Source organism: Penicillium psychrofluorescens, assembly GCF_964197705.1.
Source record: "Penicillium psychrofluorescens genome assembly, chromosome: 5".
NCBI lineage: Eukaryota > Fungi > Ascomycota > Eurotiomycetes > Eurotiales > Aspergillaceae > Penicillium > Penicillium psychrofluorescens.
Window position 1 is genome coordinate 2,095,445 of NC_133443.1, and position 13,609 is coordinate 2,109,053.

The following is a 13,609-nucleotide window of genomic DNA, read 5'->3' on the forward strand; positions in this document are numbered from 1 at the left end:
GAGGGTGAGGAAGCCCTTGCGGCGTGGTGCCTATCGAGTTTTCCAGATCACTGGTTATCGAAGAAATAGATACAAGACCCCAGCAGTGTCGAGAAAGAGGGACCTCGAATCGTGCAGAGCGTGTTTGTTGAGGAATGAAGACGGGGCGCGGATTAGACGAGCAGCAGAAAATGCCAGCGCGGAACCGATGCACGAGCGGGTGAGCTGTACAACAGCGGTCTAGGCCCGGCAAATCGACTGAGTTGGTGGGGAGGAAAAAGAGAGAGGGGATGAAGTAGGAAAGGAAAGAGAAGGAAAGAAAAGAAGAAAGACGTCAGGGCTAACCGGGGGAATGACCCGCTGCGGTTTGCCCGGCTGCACGTATCCACCTGATGGACAACACATTGTTCAGCCTAACAGGTTGCACTTGATTACTTTCACATGGCAGCATGGACACCTATCCCTGTCTCGGATTGTCTCGGAGGTCCGTCTACGATTGACATAGTACATGGAGGAGGTAGTGGTAGGTGGTGGAATGTGAAACAGCTGAATGAGTAAACCCCGCCAAACAGAAGTACGTGGTACACAGATGATCATACACAGAAAAGAAGAATATCCTCAGCCCTCACTCATGGGCACTAGCAGCAGCAGCAGTCTCGGGAATAGGAGACGAGCTCTCGTGCCGCCCGTAGCCATTTGGCCCATCGTAGGTAGACGAGTTCTCGTCGTCGACTTCATCCTCTTCCTCGTCCGACGAGTCTCCTCCTTCGCCCGCATATTCGTCGAGACCGGCGCCCCGGCGCGGCCCTTCGTCGCCGGAGGCTTCGCCCAGCAGCTCGCGGTCGAGATCATCCAACTCGCCTTCCATGTAGTCGTCCCCAGCTGTATGCTCGGCCTCCCAGGCCGCTGCGCCGGCAGGACCATTGGAGGGACGGCTGCGGCCGCCCTTCGAGCCTGAGCCCCCAGCGGGCTTTTTGGCCGAGCCGGAGGCAACTGCAGCACCGCCAGACTTGCGCTTGGCGGCTGCACCACCACGCGACGGACGTGCACGCGACCGGTTCCCAGCTCGCGCCTCTGCCTCCATGGCGGCCTTGACCCGCTGTCGCTCTTGGCGCTCCTTCTTGCGGTCTCTCTTGGGCCCATTGGCGCTCTCGTAGTCCCAACGGTCCAGTCGCCGAGATGCCTTTCGCGCCACGGACAGGAAGAAACTGGCGCACTCGCCAAAGTCATCTTCTTCGTCCGGGTTGGAGAAGAGACCGGCTTTGCCCCAGGAGTTCTCTCCATCCTCTGAATCGTAGCCGTCCGGCAGACTATGTAGTTGGCGGCCATAACGCGAGAAAGGGATCTCGCTCTCCCGCTTGGCCCGGAGAACGCGATATGCGTTGGACTTGCGCTTGGCAAGTAGATACTCAATCCGCTGTCGACGGTTGTGCTCAACGGCAAGCTGGTGCTGAGTCAATGGCCGCGGTCGACGTCCACCACCAGATGGTTGGGAAATCGATGGCTCCTGGATGAACCGGTTGAGAACGGGATGGCCAGACCCCGGAGGCGCAGGTGAGGCATCCGGAGTATGATCAAGATCCATTCTGGTTTTGAGAATGAGGCGCTGATGGCCCGCGGCTCGGTTGAGAGAGGACTCTCGTTTCATCTGCTTGCTGCGTGGTCGATATTGACCCATGGCGCCGTCATCATCTTCATCATCCAAGGTGCGTTTGGCGGAAGGATGGAGAGGAGTGGACACGGCAGAGCTGCGTCCTCCAAACCCAGAGTAGTCGCCCGCGAATGAGTCTTCCTCGAAACCATAGTCTGTGACATAGGATTAGAAAGAACACGAATCTTGAAAGAAGAACACAAACCTTTCTTGGGACGCTTGGGAACCCGGGGTAGTGGCTCTTCCTCTTCCAGAATGCCTGCAAACAGAAATCAGTATAGGGTCCTCAGCGAAAGAAATGATAAGACACATACGCTTGCGCTCCAGCCTCTTCGCCTCTCCGTACTCCAACTCCTCCGGCGAATCCACATTCTCCTCATTAGCCTGCTCCTCCGTCAAAATGTCGAAAGCAGGCACTTTCAGAGGCAACCCATCCGACCCATCGCCATCCAGACCCGCGCCGAACGGATTGCTGAGCGCAGCCTCGCGGCTGAAGTCACTTTCCAAGTACCACCACATCAACCACAGGAACGCTCGAGCGCGACTTTGGCTGCTCAGCGTGGACCTCATGACGAGGTCGAAGAAGTCCCTAGGCGGGAAGAAATGCGTCTCCGAAACTTTGGGCGCGTACTGCGCCAGGACGAAGATGAGGTTGACCGGGTTGGTCCGAGGCACATCCTGCCGCTTGATCTTGTCCAGAGTGTTGGGCTGGTCGACGTCTTCTGATGCGCCCTTGAGAATCGACTTCAGGCGCGGGGCATCCTGGAGCTGTTTGTAGGCGTTCGAGTCCTGGTGCGCTTGGAGCGAAGGGATGGAGTGGTAGGTTCGCAGCTGGGCACGCATTTCGGGGAAGACTAGCAGGGACAAAAACCGTTAGCCAGTATTCTTCAACAGAAGAAAGAGAAGAAAAATCCAGACATACAGTTGAGAGTGGTATTCATGCGCCCGAAATTCACCAGCAAACAGACCATTGCCATGCTAATCGCAGCAGGCTTATCATTCTGCAACTTATCCTTGAGAATCTTGCTCGTCTTACTACTCCGGGCCATAGCATCGATGTAGATATCGGCAAAGTCGCACTTCTTCTGACCATCCGGATACCGCGTGAAGACCGGCGTCGTGTCTTCGAACACGAGCTTCAGAAACTGATACTGGATATCCTTGCGCCAGAGGGGGATGCCGTCTTCTTTCTTGAGATGTCGGATCTTGTTGCCCGAGTAGACGGAGCCAATCGTGCCGTTGGCCTGTCGTCTTGTCCCAACCGTTGCGCTCGCGGTGTTGCCGTGAGAGGCATTGTCGTCGGCGGCTTCGGACGCCGGGAAGGACTCGTCCATCGGGGGGTTGTCGACTTCTGCCATCTTAGATGATGCGGGTGGAATTGGGAGGTCTGGGGTTGCGGTGGCGCCCCCCTAGGATCGGGGAATTCGTGAGTGTGGCTGGCCTTTGTAGGGACTGGAGGCGCGGTCGCCCCGTCCAAGTAGGAGGATCGAGCAAGTAAGGCAGGATCCGGAGATGAGCTCAGGAGCTGCGCGGGAAGCAGAGGCGAAGGAAGGAAACAAGGGGGGGTGAAGAGTATATAGTATGATGATGATTGATGGGAACAATAATGAAAAGGAGGGAGGGAAATCGAAGCCAGGGTGTGTGACCGCAGATTCCTTGCCGCGATTGGACGGGCATCGCGATAGCTGACATGACACCTGAGCAGTCAGGCATCACATCAAGCCCTAATTTACATCTACAAAAACTACGCAATGGGCAACGTTTTGGTGGAAATCAAACACTTTTCCTGCATTAAAAAGGCTTTCCTTCTCGCGAGGCCTCGACATCTCGCGCCCATCTGTGGTCTCCGACATATCCTCCACGGATCTGAGACAAGAAACAGACAAGGAAAATAACATAGGAAGAGATCCCATTCGGCAACCATTCCTCTCTGCACGGGGGGGATAGGTCAAGCCAACGCCGTACAGAATGCAAACAATTCCCACTCGAAATCCTCCACAACAGCCCAGGAGAAAGAAAGCGCGATTTTGGTTTTCGAAAAAATAAAATCGACGGGAAAACGCAATCACAAAAGCAAGAACAAAAAAAGGCCCGCCATGAGATACCGAGAGACGCTGGACAAGAAAGTCTATGCTGCAAGGACACACAACCGTTGCAGCCACAACAGGCACCGAAAGGAGATGCGATGCGAAAAAAACACCATAACATGCCACTTTTTTTCGCCGGCACACTCCGCTCGGCAAGCGTCATTCGAACGTCGTCCACCATTTTTTGGGACGCTCGAACATGAAGGGGTATCTGATGACAGCGGACATAAAAAACAACCAAAGACAACGCATTCTATCATGTTCATGCAGGTCCGATCGCGGATTGCTCCATCAGGAGCAACGGAAAAAAGGGAATCGGGCTGCTCGAACAAGGGGCCCGGAAGGGAAAACGGGGCCAATATCCAGCGCACGAAAAAGGGAGCAAATAAGACAGGTACAGGAAAAGGAAAAGATCAGAGGCACATAAGCAGCAAGACACAACTCTAAACAGAAAACGCATAGGAAAGTCGTGGAAGTCATGACAAAGCCGCCCCTGCAGAAACAGCAAAGGAGGAAAAGAAACCCAGGGCTTCGTTCTGATCGTGTCCGTCAAAAGAGAGAAAAGGAAAAATAGAGGGGAGCCAATCAGACCTGACGGCCTCGTCATAGGACCACAACTGATTTACCACCAGGAGGATGGGCCAGTGGGGCCGGACGGGTTGCCGTAGCCACCGCCGCCGCCATAGCCGCCACCGTACGAGGGAGCGCCGCCGCCGCCGCCGTAGCCACCATACGAGGGAGGAGCACCGTAGCCAGCACCACCACCGCCCATGCCGCCGCCGAAGGAAGAGGGCGGGCCACCACCCATGCCGCCGCCAAAGCGACGCACGTCACGGGTGGCATTGGAAGAGCCACGGCCACGGCCACGACCACCGCCGCGACCACCGAAACCACTGCCCTCGCGGGCAATGCTCTCCAAGAAGGAGGGGACCTCCTGATGAGCCTCCTTCAGGAGATCGATCAGGTCACGAACGACACCGCGGTTGCCGCGGTTGAAGAAGGCGGTCGCGATACCAGTGTTACCAGCACGGCCGGTACGACCGATCCGGTGGACGTAGTCATCAATGTCGGTGGGCAGATCGTAGTTGATGACGTGGGTGACGTTGGGGATATCCAGACCACGGGCAGCAACAGCAGTGGCCACCAGGATGGGGCAGCGGCCGTTGCGGAAGAACTCCAGAGCACGCTCACGCTCGCGTTGGGTGCGGTCACCGTGAATGGCAGTAGCGGGGAAACGCTGGTTGATGAGGAAGTCCGACAGGGAGTCGGCCATGCGCTTGGTCTCGACGAAAATCAGAGTCAGACCGGTGCTGCCGTGGGTGTGCAGGATATCGAGCAGCACCGAGCGCTTGTCGTTGTCCTCGACGTACTCCACCTTCTGAGTGATGTTCTCCGAGGTGGAACCAACACGACCAACCGACAGGAAGACATAGTCCTTCAGAAAGTCACGGGCAAGCATCTGGATGTCGCGGGGGAAGGTGGCCGAAAACATGAGGGTCTGGCGTTGGTCCACGGTGGGCATGTCCTCACCCTCCACAATGCGGCGGATCTGCGGCTCAAAACCCATGTCCAACATGCGGTCAGCCTCGTCAAGAACCAGGTACTTGATGTTCATCAGCGAGATACGACCACGCTCAATCAGATCGACCAGACGACCGGGGGTGGCAACCAGGAGGTCACAGCCACGCTCGATCTGGCGCAGCTGGGAGCCGATGTCGGCACCACCGTACACGACACAGGGGCGCACCCACGAGCGGTAGGCAAACTTGCGGGCCTCGTCGTAGATCTGAGAGACCAGCTCACGGGTGGGAGCAAGAATGAGAGAGGTGGGGTAAGCCTTGCGCTGACGGCCGTAGCTGAACTGGCCAGAAGCCTGGGCGGGAGCCGCAGACGGGCCGTTCTGGAACGCTTGAGACAAGATGGGGAAGAGGAAACCACCAGTCTTACCCGAACCGGTCTGGGCACAGGCCATCAGGTCGCGACCGTTCATGACAATGGGGATGGAGTACTTCTGGACTGGGGTCGGGGTCAGATAGCTAGCCAGCTTGATGTTCGAGAGAAGGTGATCGTCGAGAGGGGGGTTTTCGAAGGTGTTGACGGGTTCCGGGACCTCGTTACCGCTGGCCTCCACGGGGATGTCATCGTAGTTGGCAAAGTTGATACCGGTCTGCTGCTTCGTGGGGTCGTTGGGAACGCCAAAAAGCTCACGCTCCACGCGAGCGTTGGCAGGGCCGGGGACGTGCTTGCCATCGCGCCACTGGCCATCTCCCGAGCCGCGGGCAGAGCCGCCGCCGCCGTGACCGCCACCGTAAGAACCTCCGTGACCTGGGTGTCCGTAAGCATAGGGATCGAAGGGCCGGCGTTGACCGTCAGAGTTCCAGTTTAGGTTACCATTGGGGGGGCCGCGGGGGCTGAAATCGTTGGCGTTTGCCCAGTTACCACGAGGGGCGTTCCTGGGAGCACCGAAGCCAGGGCCTGGGGGAGGAGCAGCGTCCATGCTGGGAGCAGCGTTCATGCCGCGCTGGCGGAGGTGAGGGGGGATGTAGGCAGACCGGCCAGTGGGAGCGGGCGGGCCAGCGTGCTGAGAGTCGTTGATGGACAGGTTGCCCATTTGGAGACCGTCGGCCATTTTTGCGGTTGTGGGTGGAAAAAAACGGCTGGAAGTTGGCTGGTCAGTGGGCGTCTATTTGGGAGGAGGATCAGGAAGTGAACGAACTGTTTTGTTGTCGGTGGTTGGTTTTTCGTGGCAGAGTTGCAAGCGATCTAAAACGATACTTGCAGCAGGGAAGAAGAAAACAGGTCTCTGAGACTGGACTGTCGGGTTCCACTCGAAAAGAAGTCAAGTGGCAAACGACAGAAGGAAAGAAGGCAGAGCACACACAAAAGGGGGGTAGACGAAAATGCAAATCTCCCAACTCTAAGAACTCTATGAAGGAGGAGAGAAGAAAAGAGAAAGATGGATGGTGGAGGGAAAAAAGGGATGATGGTCAAATTCAGATGGCGATGGAAATCTGTGGGAGGCGGAAAGAGGCAAAAACCGGTGTGGGGCGGCAGTACAGGGGTTTGCCATAATCAAGACCGTAAGTTACGAGCCAGAACACGGCGCGTACAGTACGAAGCTGTAGCCAGAATTTTCGCTGAGCCACACTACTAGTACGCATGACTAAGGCCGGCCGAGACACCGCATGTTAACTAGTGCAAAGGGTGACTTGGGTATATACTACATGTAGTAAGTATATCATATAAACTACGCCTCAAATACCTTCTCCTCGGACTGAGTGGTGCTTTGGCGTCGCTTGAGCAGGAACACCACCACGGCCACCAGCACCACGAAGATAGCAAATGGCTGGAGCGACGAGTAGGACGAGGATGTCGGTTCGGTGACCACCGGCGCGGGCGCTGGGGTTTCGATGGGTTCTTGAGCATCATCAGCCCCGCCAGAAAATTGTAGCAGCTACAGCTCGTCGCGGCTACCTTGGTCCTCGGCCTCGGCCTCCGCCGGCACATCGAGCTCTCCGCTCTTCACGATCTTGACAGCCACATCCGGCCTGTTGTTAGCGCGGTTCTGGGGAAAGTCCTGGATCTTGTCGACGATATCGTAGCCCTCAAGGACTTCGCCGAAGACGACGTGCTTGCCATCGAGCCAGCTGGACGTCCGTTAGCTTGGGTAGAGGGATAGGAGAGGACTGGACTGGGCGTACCTGGTAATGATAGTGGTGATGAAGAACTGCGAGCCGTTGGTGTCCTTGCCGGCATTCGCCATGCCTAGAGACCAGTTAGAGACAACCCAGGCCGAGAGTCAAAAGGAGGGGAAACGTACTCAGGAGACCCTTCTTGGTGTGGCGCAGCTTGAAGTTCTCATCGGCGAACTTGTTGCCGTAGATCGACTTTCCGCCGGTACCTGCAGACCGAAGTTAGGGCCAGCCAGCCAGCCAACAGAGGAATCTACGAACCATCGCCATTGGTGAAGTCACCACCCTGGATCATAAAGTCCTTGATGACCCGGTGGAAGGACGAGCCTTCGTAGCCGAAGCCCTGCTCGCCAGTGCACAGAGCGCTAGAAACCGTGTTAATAACTCATCCACTATGAGCATGTGTGAAGATGATCATACCGGAAGTTCTCCACAGTCTAAAATAAAATAAAAGAAAGAGTCAGTAATGCTCTCAATGGCACTGATCAGGACCTGCACGCACCTTGGGGACAGTCTTGCCGTACAAGCCCATCACGACCCGACCCAGGGTCTCGTCTCCATGCTGAATATCAAAATAGACCTAGAATTGTCGTCAGCAGTGAGATTGACATGCTGAGAAACCAGAAATCACCTTGTTGGTAATCTTGGGGCCGCGAGGCTCTTTAGCCTCAGCCTGGACCAGCGCGAAGCCGACCGCGAGGACGAGGAAGAGCGACAGGAAGAGGTTTCGAAACTGCATGGTTGGTAGCGATTGGCACTGCTTTCGGGGGAGGCGGGAAGGCAGGCAGTGGATGAAGGAGAAAGAAAGAAGGAGAAGGCGACGAGGCCAGCTTGCAGGGTTGATGCGGAGAAGCATATGTGGCCTGGTGTTTCAGGCATTACTACGGAACAACGTTGTTGCCGTAGGATTTCTCCCGACCATCGAGAGGAACGGACTGAAGACTGAACAGCATCCATCACATCACAATGGTACACACAGTCCCCTCCCGACACAACTTCCAGCTCAGTATCGCTAACACCAATTCCGCAGGTCTTCATCCTAGGCGTCAATTTCCCCGAGCGGAACCTGCTCAAGGTGCGCATCCTCCCCCAGTTGCAGTCTGTCCCATCGGACACCCAATTGCAATTCAATTAACACCACCTCCCAGAAATCCCTTGAAAACTTCTTCGGCATAGGCAACAACACCTCCTCCCGCCTCCTCGCCCGCTTCCACATCCACCCAACCTGCCGCGTCAGCGAGCTAGCCAACAAGCAAGTCCTCGACCTGACCGCCGCGCTGTCGGACATGAGGATCGAGAACGACTTGCGCCGAGAAGTCCTGAATGATATTAAGCGCTTGAAGGAGACGGGCACGTATCGTGGTCGGCGGCATGCGTTGGGATTGCCCGTGCGAGGCCAGAGGACTCGCACTCAGGTGAGTTTTTGTTGATTGATTTGCTCTGGAGTGGAGGGATCAAATCAAGCTGACCATGTTGGATTGCAGATTAAAACGCCGGTTAAGTTGAACCGCATGGAGCGTAAGCTCTAGTGTGATTTTGGGGGTCTTTGGGGTTTACATACCTCGCTTTTGTGAGATGCATGGGAATGGCGTTCTTTTCTGTCAGTTTCTGGAACTCGATTGCAGGGCCAGCTGTTTTGTATCTTTTACTGGATTGTATTATACGCTAGAGCCCAATAATGACATTGCGGCATGAATTGAATTACCATAAGGCACAAGATATAGCGAACCAACTAGTATATTCTAACATCCATCAACGCTCCAACAAATTTGAATACATGCGTACTTTTGACTGCCAAATCAACGCCAAATCCCATATGTGCAGCTCTATTTCTTGGACGACAAAACCCCCTCGCCGCGATTGATCTGGATCCGCTTATCCTCGCCCGCGCTGACAATGCCCACTGTCTGATCCCAGCATACGCTGAACACCTTGACACCCTCGCCGCCGACCCGCTTGCTGTCGGACTTGCCTTCCTCCTCGAGACTCTTCCGTGAGATCGTGTAGACACTCTCACCCACCACCCCGTCCTTGTCGGTCTTGGTAGACCGGATATCCCAGATCCGGCAGGTGCCGTCGTGGCTGCCGCTGATCAGGCCGTATGTGCTGTGCGGATCCCGCGCCAGGCTCACCACGGCGTTCGTGTGGCCCCGCAGTGTCATTGCTGACAGGGTCGTGGCCGATGTGCGAGGGTCAATTAGGGTAATGTGGCGGGCAGAGGTACCCGCAGCCAAGAGGTGAAGATCGGGGAGATGCTCCAGAGAAAGAAGCGAGTGGGATGTGGTGCGAGTGTCGACCAGAGATGCAGTCATCAGATCCCAGGTGCGCAGTGAGTGGTCCCATGAAGTCGAGTATCCAACCGTCGAGTCTCGTGCATCGAAGATGGCCGCAGAGACCGGTCCTGTGTGGGCCGACAAGAGGGACAGCGGCCCACGCTGGGGTGTGCTGACGGACGAGTTCAGCTTCCGCCGCTTCGATGTACGTGCGGCGCTTGATGGAAGCAAGTTCTCCGGTGCGGCGGGGGATTCAGACTTCTTGCTCGACCAGAACCCGACGGTGTGATCCGACGAAGCCGTCAGAATACGGCTGGACGGGCCATGCACAGCGAGCGAGTCGATCCCCGACTTGTGGCCGTACAGCTCCAGCTGGGGTGAAATCTTCCCCGAGAACCCATCCTCTTCCTCCGAGTACTTCCACAACCGGACCGTGCGGTCCAGACCCGCCGAGACGATCTGGTGCGGAGAAACGAACTTGGCGGCTTTGATGGATGCATTGTGGCCACCGTCGGCGGCAGCGGGGGAGGTCGCGATGGTCTCCGAAGACATATTCCATATCCGAAGTAGACCGTCATAGCTTGCAGATAAGATTCTCTCTTGGCCCTTTGCGACAGTGGCTCCCGAGGCCCACGAGGCGGCGGGCGAGGTTGTAGAGAGGACGTCGGCCGAGCTGACCCAGTCGTCATGCTGGAAGGAGGCAATGTGCAGCGGCGGAATCAGTGCTCTCACATATTCAATCTCAAGAGTTGTCTCAGAAGAGATGCCATTCGCCGTCAGGTATTCGTCGATCGAGGTACGTAGAAATGTTCCATTGATCAAAAATTCGAACGGGACCGGCTTTTCCGTTGAAAGAAGGTTGTTTACCAGCGTCGACAGCGCATATCGTCGTAATCCTTGTAGACATTAGTAAAAGTTTTAAATAAAGAAGCGGCAATCATTCATACCTGTGGGAATAAGGATCGGGCCGGTGCTTTCAGGCAAAGCAATCTCTTCCTGCTTGCTGGTGAGATGCACACGGACCTGCCTCTGCACAGGCGCGTCCGCTGCGAAATCAGCCGTCTGGTCTCCGTTCATAGTGGTATGACTGAGCGACTGCTGTCACGGTAGGTGGAGGGTTGTTCCTTGTGGCTGTCGCAAGTCGAAGAAACTGCGCGGGTTGAGAAAAAAAATACGGCCGGCGGTGCGGCCACTTGTGCAACTCCCGGAGGTCTATGAAAGTTTTCATTATTGATCACTCTATGTACAGGTTGAATGCAACTATACATTTTTATGTTCACTATGGCTACAATGCCCTCCGAATCTCAGCAATAGCCCGTCGCCGGTAGTCCGATTCGGCAAACAGTGCCTCGATCAGGTCTACCACTTCCTCCACGGAGAATTCCAAGCGCAGTTCGCCCTCCAGCCAAAGGAACTTGATATCGGCCAGTGAACTCTCTAGGATGTTGATCAAATACTGGAATCGGAGCCAGTGCGGCACATACACAGCAGTGACCGGGGCGGCTTCGCTGTTATCGTTGCTCTCGACCACGAACAGGTCCTGGAGTTGGGACACCTGATTGCAGAGAGACACCAGTTCCTGCGACTGGTCCTCCGAGATATCCCCCAGATCTTCGACGTCGATGATGATCTTGTTGATTACCGTAGACAGCAAAGACCCGACAGACTGAAGAAGTGCAGAGCGCGACAAGATTGGGTGCCATTCCTTGTAGACGTCGCGGATTCGATCGACAGTGGCGCTGACCGCGTTCTCGCACTCTGTGCGGAAGGGTTGCTCCGAGCATTGCCCAAAACCTTGGGCACCGTCAAGCAGATCGGTGACTATGGTGCTCTGAGTCTGCATCTCCTTGCTGTAGGCCAGCTTGCCGAATTTTTCAAGTGCATCCACATCGGAGTTGAGCCGTGAAAGGTCATGCTCCTTGATAAGTTGACGAACCTGCTCTGCAAGGTACAAACTGTCATTGTAGAGATACATCTGCCCTGATGCAAGCTTCAACGAGTAGAAAGAAGACGAAGTAGCTTTGAACATCGCCAAGATCAATGTAGGCAATGCGAGCAGGCCAGCGCCAGAAGAGGTGACTCGGGAGTGAGAGTGCCTGAGCGTTTGTTAGCTTGCCCAGGACCAAAATGTGAACTTAATACTTACACTGGCTGTGATATATTCTTTGAGTCGACGATTTGTTGCCGAATAACATTGATAATCGAATCGGGGATATCCGTTACGATGTATACTTCTTTCAGCGTAACCTCTCTCGGAGAAGAGGATGGTACGGTCCGCCCTCCATTCGCAGATTTTGGCGGAGCAGCAGCAGGTTTGGGCTGTGATGGCTCACTAGGGCTCTTCTGAGCGTCTTCGTCCTCTTCACCCCAACCCCAGGCATCATCACCGTCATCATCTTCCGCTTCAGCGAGCGCTTCTGGTTTTGTCTCCTCCGGGATTTCCTCCTCGTCCTCATCAAGACCCCAAGCGCTAACATCTTCCTCCTCTTCCTCAGGCAGTGGCGCTGCAGGTTTATCGGCTGTGGCTTCCTCCTTGTCATCATCCCAGCCAGCATCCCAGTCATCGGTGGGAGCATTCTCCAGTAGAGCCCCGTCCGCTTGAGAAACCTGCTCTTTTTCAATACGCTCAACCGGCTTGGTAGTCCCTTGGCTAGCCGCAATCACCTTGCGGACACTGTCAAGTGAGTCGACACGGCGCCGAGTCAACCACAAGCGAGGGGCTTGATTGACCCATGAGACAAGCTCTTCTTGACCACTCCAGCCCCAGGATTCAATCGTTCGGGTGAATTGTAGAACATGATCTAGGGTTTCTTCAAAAGCACCGAGACCATCCAAATCTGTGGGTATCGCAGATGACAACCACGTCGCTATAATCTTAGAGGCGACAGTGGGAATGAATGAATTGGGAAAAGCAGCCGAGACCGATGACGGCAGACTCTGTTGAAGATAGTCCAGGACTTTCGTGATGCGGTTCACTGTCTCCGAAACACTCGCCTTGGAAGGCTTAGGTTCTATGCGGATGCCGGAATCCGCCACTATCACTCCGCGACCAAGTTGGTCGGTGCCAGGCAGCAATACCGGGTCGATAACCGCAGAAAGAAGATCCTTTTGGAGTTTGGCATTTGCGGACTCGAGTATGCCCACTCGGGAAAGAGACGCAATCGTATTCTTCAGTGAATCAGTACCCTCATCCTTGCAGACTCGGAATTCGCCTTTCTGCCGGTCAATTTTCAACAGATCATCCCAGCGAGAACGCAGAGCTTCCACCACTTCCTGTCGCAATCGTGCCACCTCGACAGAGAGTATGTCCATCACATTGGTATTGGCGAAGGAGGAGCCATTTTGGAGATCAGATTCAGTAGACTCCAACTGCTCAATAGCGACAGTAATCTGACCATTGCCCAAAGCCGCCCTCCCCGCTTCGATCTGTTGACACAGTCGCTGCATCCCCTCCAGGGTATCGGCGACGGCCTGGTTGAAGGCGATCTCGGTCTCGATCAACCCAACCTTGGCGCTGGCATCTTCCACCTTTGCCTGTAAAGGTTTGGTATGTTCGTGTTGGGCGACAATCTCGCGTGCGGTGACTCTGGAGCGCTCAATATCAGCGTGTAATTGCTTTGCCTGGTCAATCCAATCGTCGGCGTCAAAGACGCTCTCGCGGCTGAGGGAGCTGATCTCATTCTACTCGAGAAAACTATCTGTCAGTACGGACCACCACAGGGGAGTCCAACGGGGTCTCTGTCTCACCTCGACCTGCTCAGTGGCCCGCGCGATGAGCTCCAGTTCGCGCGCAAGAGCCGTCGTGGGGAATTCTGCCGCAACCACCTTCTCCTCGGGATAGGCACCCTCGGTCACGAAGCTCAGCACCGCCTGGCAGACTTGCTCCTCGGACTGGGGCATGGCTGGAGTGGGAGCGGGAGTAGGATG

General features: G+C 55.6%; 6 protein-coding genes across 6 annotated transcripts; 1 reads left to right on the forward strand and 5 right to left on the reverse strand.

Annotated features, from left to right (window-relative positions):
* Positions 1 to 604: 604 nt before the first annotated feature.
* Positions 605 to 2,988, reverse strand: PFLUO_LOCUS8062 (uncharacterized protein; the record flags this gene model as incomplete). Its single annotated transcript, XM_073785760.1, has 4 exons — positions 605 to 1,785; positions 1,836 to 1,889; positions 1,945 to 2,484; positions 2,553 to 2,988. The coding sequence occupies 4 exons, from the start codon at positions 2,986 to 2,988 to the stop codon at positions 605 to 607; spliced, it is 2,211 nt and encodes a 736-aa protein (XP_073642084.1).
* A 1,351-nt stretch (positions 2,989 to 4,339) lies between these two features.
* On the reverse strand, positions 4,340 to 6,346 carry PFLUO_LOCUS8063 (DEAD-box ATP-dependent RNA helicase; the record flags this gene model as incomplete). Its single annotated transcript, XM_073785761.1, has 1 exon — positions 4,340 to 6,346. One exon carries the CDS (start codon positions 6,344 to 6,346, stop codon positions 4,340 to 4,342), a length of 2,007 nt encoding a protein of 668 aa, XP_073642085.1.
* A 618-nt stretch (positions 6,347 to 6,964) lies between these two features.
* On the reverse strand, positions 6,965 to 8,148 carry PFLUO_LOCUS8064 (Peptidyl-prolyl cis-trans isomerase B; the record flags this gene model as incomplete). Its single annotated transcript, XM_073785762.1, has 8 exons — positions 6,965 to 7,134; positions 7,192 to 7,364; positions 7,419 to 7,482; positions 7,538 to 7,618; positions 7,671 to 7,774; positions 7,830 to 7,846; positions 7,912 to 7,989; positions 8,041 to 8,148. The coding sequence occupies 8 exons, from the start codon at positions 8,146 to 8,148 to the stop codon at positions 6,965 to 6,967; spliced, it is 795 nt and encodes a 264-aa protein (XP_073642086.1).
* A 227-nt stretch (positions 8,149 to 8,375) lies between these two features.
* PFLUO_LOCUS8065 (uncharacterized protein) lies at positions 8,376 to 8,938 on the forward strand (the record flags this gene model as incomplete). The annotated part of the gene is made up of 4 exons (XM_073785763.1): positions 8,376 to 8,378; positions 8,440 to 8,484; positions 8,558 to 8,824; positions 8,894 to 8,938. The coding sequence occupies 4 exons, from the start codon at positions 8,376 to 8,378 to the stop codon at positions 8,936 to 8,938; spliced, it is 360 nt and encodes a 119-aa protein (XP_073642087.1).
* A 297-nt stretch (positions 8,939 to 9,235) lies between these two features.
* On the reverse strand, positions 9,236 to 10,759 carry PFLUO_LOCUS8066 (ribosome bioproteinsis protein ytm1; the record flags this gene model as incomplete). Its single annotated transcript, XM_073785764.1, has 2 exons — positions 9,236 to 10,578; positions 10,630 to 10,759. The coding sequence occupies 2 exons, from the start codon at positions 10,757 to 10,759 to the stop codon at positions 9,236 to 9,238; spliced, it is 1,473 nt and encodes a 490-aa protein (XP_073642088.1).
* A 208-nt stretch (positions 10,760 to 10,967) lies between these two features.
* PFLUO_LOCUS8067 (ribosome bioproteinsis protein ytm1) lies at positions 10,968 to 13,582 on the reverse strand (the record flags this gene model as incomplete). The annotated part of the gene is made up of 3 exons (XM_073785766.1): positions 10,968 to 11,778; positions 11,829 to 13,363; positions 13,430 to 13,582. The coding sequence occupies 3 exons, from the start codon at positions 13,580 to 13,582 to the stop codon at positions 10,968 to 10,970; spliced, it is 2,499 nt and encodes an 832-aa protein (XP_073642089.1).
* Between the last annotated feature and the right edge of the window lie 27 nt (positions 13,583 to 13,609).